Raw genomic sequence first — 7,673 nt, forward strand, 5'->3', positions numbered from 1 at the left:
TTAAAAAACAAGGAACAAAGTAAGAAAGAACAAAAAACTAGGAAAATAAGAAGAAGAAAATTAAAAAACAAGAACAAGTAGAAAGAAGACAAAAACTAGGAAAATGAGAGAGAAAATTAAAAACAGAACAAGTAGAAAGAAACAAAAAACTGGAAAATGAGAACGCAGAACAAGTAGAAAGAAACAAGAAACTGGAAAATCAAAAGCAGAACAAGTAGAAAGAAACAAAAGAAAAGCGAAAAATGAGAAAGAAAATTAAAGTAAGACGAAGAAAAGAAATTCGAGAAGTAAGAGACAAGAATTTATAAGAGGAGTTAAAAGAAAGAGACATAATATTTAAAGAAAAATTAAAAAGAAAAAAAATTAATTGATGACAAGATTGACAAAGCTATTGGAGATGTACAATAGGATTACAACTATAATAATAAAGAAGCATACTGAAAGATGTCAACAAAATATATACTGCTGTAATAACAAAAATGAAGAACATGGAATGATTATAATTTCAATATTAATGAGGTAGAAAATAACATCGATGACAGAATAAAACATCTGAAAATGAACCGGTAAATGCAAAGATCAATCCAGCCACACCTCTTTCTGCATTCACCCAAGAATTCTAACTGAAGACATTTACTGTAAGATATAGACTAAGAAAAAAATATTTAAGCTATTCTGCTGTAGAATCTTCATCGATCACTCCAGCCATGACATTACCAAATCCAGTTCCAAAACTTAGTTGGCTAGTTCAATAATATTGCCGATTTGAGAAACCAATAAACCATGAAAAAGGAAAATACCATGGGAGGCATATTAGTCTCAATTCGAAATCATTTTGAAAGTGATTGGATGGAATAATGAAAAAGCTATTAATCTTGCTGCTCATTTAAAAGAACTAGCTTTGTTAATGTTAAGTGCCCTTCTAGCTGAGAGCCAAAACAACTACCAAATATTGATAGCTGCCTTGCCCATCAGGTTAAGAGTGACACACAAGAAAGGAAGTATCAAAAGCAGAGGAAAAAAAGAGGCCTTAGCCAAACTTGTAAAAAATTTAGAAAGATTCATCCAATACCTTACCCAGATGCTCAAAGCAAAATGATGGATTTTCTTTTGCCACGTGACCAGACCATAGATGTCATAACAGATGACAATTTACTAATTAGTCTGAATAAAAATAAGTTTACTTCTTTAAAGGAAACTCTCTAGTTGGCAATGAAACTCGAATCTGATGAATTAATTAATGGTACCATCTAGAAATTATGAGATCATCAGATTAAGTAGCAGTATACCCCCCTCGACAATAGCTGGAAGAGCTGTATGAATTTGTTAGATAGCTAGTTACACAAAATGGAGGAAATAAACCATAAGGCAATAGGTCTTTAAAATCAAAGGATATACTGCCAGGAGCTACAGAAAAAAAAGATTCTAGTGAAAATAAAAATAATTTCCAAAGGATGCTAGAAAAATGTTATAAATGTGGGAAAATGGATATTACAGCTAAGCTGATAAGAAACCAAAGAAACAATATCCTAAGGAATAGTTTTCGAGCCCATCAAGATCAAAAGAACAACAAAGAGCTAATCAGACTTGGAAAATAGCAATTAGCTGGACTTATGTTGCAAAGTTCTGCTGAGAATACACCATCTGCCCAAAATGAGATAAGAAGCTCATTTTTTTAAAGAAACCAGTCTATGGGTTTATTCATAGGAAGCCTTGCAGTATGTAAGCCAACACTGGTTTAACATCTACAGTTTTTCATTCCAGGTACTAAAAGGTGTGAACTGCTGCCAGAGATGAAGAAAGAGGACGGATTGATGCAAGAAGAAAGTTGGAAGTTACCCATTCTTTAGGATTATGCTAACATCACAGTTTGTGACCAGGAAATCCCTGTGCAGTACATGACAATTACCATAGCAGAGGTTGAACTTCTGATGACAAGGAGGGCATTCACTGTACCAACAAGAAGTGAAATACTCACACCAGGACTTATTAGAAACTGTGGTGTAGTAGAACCAACCAGTCTAGCATGTCATGAGGGATTACTCTCGTGGGTCTAAAGAATAAGATGTCGTCATTTGGACAGGAACACAATGAACCGTAAAATTATAGTCAAGTCTGGATGTGACATTGCAAAATGTGAAGGTAGTATCTCCACATCAAAGTAAATCAGAAATAGTCATTTTGAGATAAGATGTAGGAAGTCTGATGTCAAACCCTCACTTTGTTACCTCACTTACAGAAGCTGTATAACCAGAGCTCTGGAGCTGTTTCAGGGGCCCAAACTGAATTTCCCTACAAAAACAAAAGCACATACTGATTTTTATTCATGTTTACTGGTATTATACATAAGAGCAATACAGTAATAGGTAGCAGTCATTAAGTAACTAATCGTCAAGTCAAAATAACTTAAAAAATAAGTTTTATATTTTTAGCTTCAATTGTTCTTTATTTATTTTGAATTTTTTGGCTGGTGATTGGCAGGTCACTTGAAACTGCCTTGTGGTTATTATTAGACCTACAGGCCATCAGTTGGAAAACTTACCCATAAAGAATTGTAGTGAGTGTGTGGTATTCAGGCATACTATCTGTTTTCTACCTTCTTAGTTTTTACAAATGAATTTTCAAAATTTTTCATTTTGTCTGATTCTTTGAAATTTGCACATTAGCATGTGATTCAGAAAACCGTTTAGTTTCTTTTGTTCTAGTTATCTTTGTTCCTTTATTGTTCTGTAGTAGATAATATCTGCTCTGCCTGCAGTCATATTGCTGCAACGTTGCACATTATGCAAACAGGTAAATAAAAGCAATATTCTTCACTAGTGGAGTAGATGATGCCTAAAGATTACAACCTGTTGTAAGAGAACAAACCAGTCACATTGTAAGACACATTTTCATGGGACATTTACTGTTATTACAGAGTATAAGATTCCAATCAGTTCTACTTGGTCATCATAGTGAATAGATCAATGGAAAGAAATCTTATGGGGAGAAAATAGTTGACTGATTTACAGATCCCATAGAAGGATCTGATATAATAAAGATTATGTTTCACTTTACATAGTGTGTCTAGTCTGTTAATTTTCTTAATTTGAACTCAGTCATTTAATGAAACACAGATTTACTTCACAGTTTCCCTGGTCGATCCTTCTTTTATAAAGTGGAACTAGTTAATACTTGTGCAGAGACCAATTTCTCCTGAAACTACCAAAGAGTTGATAAGAAGGAGAAACTCTAGTGCCATGACCATAGAGTTTGTGGAGTTTTCTGTTTATATTGGCTAGGTGGTTATGGCGTTCGACTCGCAATCTGAGGGTCACAGGCTTCGATTCCCTGTCCCACCAAACATGCTTGCCCTTTCAGCCTAGGGGCATTATAATGTGACATTCAATCCCACTATTCATTGGTAAAAGGGTAGACCAGAGTTGGCTTTGGGTAGTGATGACTAGCTGCCTTCCCTCTAGTCTTACACTGCTAAATTAGGGAGGTCTTCGATACTGATCAACCTCTTACAGCTACAAACTAAGGATAATCAGCCAATATTTTGTGTAACTAGCCCTCTAAGTCAAACTGTACCCCTGAGAGTCAATCTAAGCTCAAGGGTAGTGAGGACAATTGATGGTTACCTAGGTGGAGTGGTGGATTGCAAGTCGAATACTCCTTGGGGATGTCTCCACAGGACTCTCTGGCTGTCACCAGTTAGAGTACAGTTGCTACAGCTCTGGTCAAGACCATCCATGACCAGGCAAGAATAGTTGGAAGTGGCATTGGAAGATAACATCTGACAGTCAGAATTGTTTTCAGTGACAGGTGAGACAGTGAGCACTCACAGATGAATGTGGTAAACCATGGGACAGTGAGCTTATTCAAGTTGTGAAATATCTTGCGATGATGACCATGGTTTGCAATGAAATCTAGGAACATACAGGGCTTTACGCTCAGTTGTCATGACCTACTTATCATATTACCACTTGAACCAGGAAACAGGTCTCGGAGGCATTAAGAATGTCTATTGCCCTGCATTTACCACATTGGTAGCACCTCACGCAGGCAATAACCAAGAACCCACAAGGGAGAGGCTTTGGTACACACCACAAGTCTCTGTAAGCAAGGCAAAGCAGATTTTGTCTCATAACAGTGAGGGTATGACGTCAATAGATTGAGTTTCTGATTGACATAGGAGCACCCAGGACACTAGAAGACATGGTGATGTATCAGACCCTTCTAGTGAGACCACAAATCTGGCCAGTGAATGCTGATTTCATTCTTGTGAATGGAAATAGACTGTATGCTAAAAGAGAGGTAAACCCCCAGATCTGTCCCGGATATGGTACTTACAGAATGAAGGTAGTTGTCTCTAACCATGAATCTGGTATTATAATCCTTGGGATGGACATGCTGTTGAAATCATCTGCTACTTTTTGCCTGTACAATAGTTGAACTGATGTACCATAGGAGAATCATCTGATATTGGTTAGATCCAACCCAGGAATAGTAGACTGCACAATAATGTGTAGCAAATAAATGACAGTACCTCTGCATACACAGGTGGTGTTCTGTGGTTTAGTGTGGCCAAAATCTAGTGTGTTATAACTGTGTAAAACTGTTATAGACGCTACAAATGAAATAAACTATTACCTCTCCAGAAAGCAGGCAGCATTAGCTCAGACAATCATCTAACTTACAAGAGATTAACTTTCAATGTTGTTAAGTGCAATTAGTTATCCAGCTGTATACTGGAATGATTATAGATGTAATAAGCAAAGTGAAAGTAACTGATGGTAATGCTAGGACTGCGTGCATTGTCCAGTGACCAGAAGCAAGTATGTGGCTACCAACACATCAGAAATCTTTGTTTGAGAATTGTGCAAACATTACATCCAATGGCATGAAAGCAAGTTAATGACTTGTTTGTTGAATATTCTGATGTATTTATGTGACCAGATTACAAATTAGGTCGAACAATATCATCTGAGCAAAACATAGATACAAATAACACACAAATAAAGCAACTATCATGCTGGTTTTCCTGGATCACTATGGATGTCACCAGCACTAAAAGTCAGAGTAGAGGTTGGCAAACATCTGGGTGCAAGTGACCATTGCTCAATTAGACTTGTCTTGCTGCATATGAAGATAAGGAATAATAAGTTGCCGTCATATTACCCCTGATTTTTGGTCAACTTCTCCAAGATAGCTGCCATATTGTCTGCTCTCACTAAAGTTGAGACATATTTTGGATGAAGTGAAGACTGTAACAAAGCATCTTGAGTCATACCAGCTCATCCAAAGAGGAGAAAGAGCTGAATCACTTATCTCATGTTCACAACACTCACAGTACATCTGAGAAAAAGCATAGATTCATCTGGGGTTTCTTATAATAGAGGTTTACTTGGTGTTTTCTATAAAGAGCAGTGCAAAATGTATTTCACTTGAATAGAATTAAAGTATTCGAGAGTGGGTGAAATGATCAGTAGTAAATGAACTTCACAGACAGTAGCTTGGATATGATGACAAATATGAACGTGGTTTGTCTCAACTCCCATTCCTTCCTACTGGAATTTGGCACTGTCTATGTGTGTTTCCATTATCTGGCAGGGATAACAGAGTAAAGAACAGCTTAAGGTAGTTGGTAACTTGGAAACCCATTGAAGTCTAGAGATTGGGAAATTCTCAGGTTATTAGAATACACGTCCTATAGGGCAATATAGTATTTGGGTACACTCAAAGCTCAAAGAGATGTCTTTGATCTATAAATTTCATGGTCATAACTGCAGATTTTGACACCTTTCACCTATGCACTTAGGTGAATTTTTATCAGTTAGAATTAACTTAACCTTTACATTGAATTTGAACTATCATTATTTTAAAGTTGAAATATAGGTAAAGGATTTTTTCATGTATTTGAATTTAATTCCTTGTATAATGGCTATGTTGTTCATGTGGCATATAATCATTAATAGAAATGAGGGAAATTAACTACTTAGTCATGTCGTGAGTCCAAAATTATTTGGTTTTAAAGTTAAGTTTAATTGTCAGCTTAGGGACAAACCTGAAACAGAGAAGGAAGGAGAAGTGTAGTATCCAGGCATGTCATGTGTTTTCTACCTTTTATTTCAATATGGGAATTTTTGAATTTTTTATTTGGTCTGTTTATATGAAATGTTTACATAAACATGTGATTCAGAAAACCATTCAATTATTTTCGTTCTAGTAACCTTTATTTCACTGTTGTTCCCCAGTAAATAATACCTGCTCCGCCCACAGAGAAATTGCTGCAATCTCACACATTGTGCAAACAGATCAAAGACAGCAATATTCTTCACTGAACGAGTAGACGATATCTAGAAATTATAGCTTTAACTATATTGTAAGTGAATGAACAATCTCGTGGTAATGCATGTCATTATGGGCAAATTCGACGTTTCCTGTTAATATGGACCATTGGATTCACATCCGTTGTACTTGGTCATCATAGTGAATAGGTAAATGGAATTCTGGAAATAAAACGTTTGACTGCTTTATATATATATCTTGTAAAAGGCGAGTATTCAGTGTTCATGCAAGTACACATTCTGTGTTTTTGCTTTGCAATATAATAAAGAATTAGTTTAATTTTGAATCACATATCCAGTAATTTAGTTACAGTAACATTTCTTGATCAGTCCTCCTGTTATAAAGTGGACCTATCTAATACTGCAAAAATTAAATTTTACCTGAGGATATCAAGTGTAGCTAAATTTTTGTTTCTGTTTATTTGTAATTAAGCACAAAGCTACACAATGGACTCTCTGTGTTCTGCCCACCAAGGGTATCGAAACCCGGTTTCTAGCGTTGTAAGTTCAAAGACATACCGCTGTGTCACTGGGGGGGGGGCAGTTTATTCTTTACTGTTGTATATTTGCTGACTTATTTTTTGAATTATTACATCTATAATCTAATAGTAGAAAATTACCTATAACAGTTATAACCGAAGATCAAAATGTTGTGCGATTTTACAGTATACAAAGATCACAAAACGTTAACTCCGTTTCTCGAGAATCTACAAGATGGAAAAAATGAAGGACTTTTAAAAGATCATATCTACATGGACAATTTAATGTTCGGCATGGGTTGCTGCAGTTTGCAAGTTACACTACAGGCTTGTAACATTCGAGAAGCCAGAATTCTCTTTGACCAATTAGCTGTTTTATCTCCCATTATGGTGAGTAAGATAATTATTTTTATTGGTGTGCAGCATTTTCTTTATCAACACTAATTACCCTGAATGATATTTTTGCTCTGTTTTATTTATCACGCAGAAAATAAACCCAAACATAGGCATGCAGCACGCAAAGTATGCAGTTGAAATAATACATTGCTCTTACCGAAAACCTGTATAAGGCCAATAAAGAAAAATGTAATCACTTTTAGTCTGACTGTGATGAAATAAAATATATTCTTGCTTGCACTCTTATTTTGATTCGATACTTACTCTAACAATATGAAAAGTTTAGTACTAATGCTCCCGGCCCGGCATGGCCAGGTAGTTAGTGTACTCGACTCGCAATTTCCGGGTCGCGGGTTCGAATCCCCATCACACCAAACATACTCGCCCTTTCAGCCGTGGGGGCGTTATAAAGTGACGGTCAATCCCACTATTCGTTGGTAAAAGAGTAGCCCAAGAGTTGGCGGTT

The 7,673-nt window shown here is 36.1% G+C and overlaps 1 protein-coding gene across 1 annotated transcript in view; it reads left to right on the forward strand.

The window, feature by feature from the left end:
* LOC106457553 (glutamate--cysteine ligase-like) overlaps positions 1-7,673 on the forward strand; it is a 43,478-nt gene that overhangs the window by 11,772 nt on the left and 24,033 nt on the right. Inside the window, exon 7 of the mRNA XM_022383538.1 lies at positions 6,999-7,201. Coding sequence (XP_022239246.1) covers positions 6,999-7,201 — 203 coding nt within the window. The remainder of the gene's footprint in view (positions 1-6,998; positions 7,202-7,673) is intronic.

Source organism: Limulus polyphemus, unplaced genomic scaffold, assembly GCF_000517525.1.
Source record: "Limulus polyphemus unplaced genomic scaffold, Limulus_polyphemus-2.1.2 Scaffold345, whole genome shotgun sequence".
In the NCBI taxonomy this organism is placed as follows: Eukaryota; Metazoa; Arthropoda; class Merostomata; order Xiphosura; family Limulidae; genus Limulus; species Limulus polyphemus.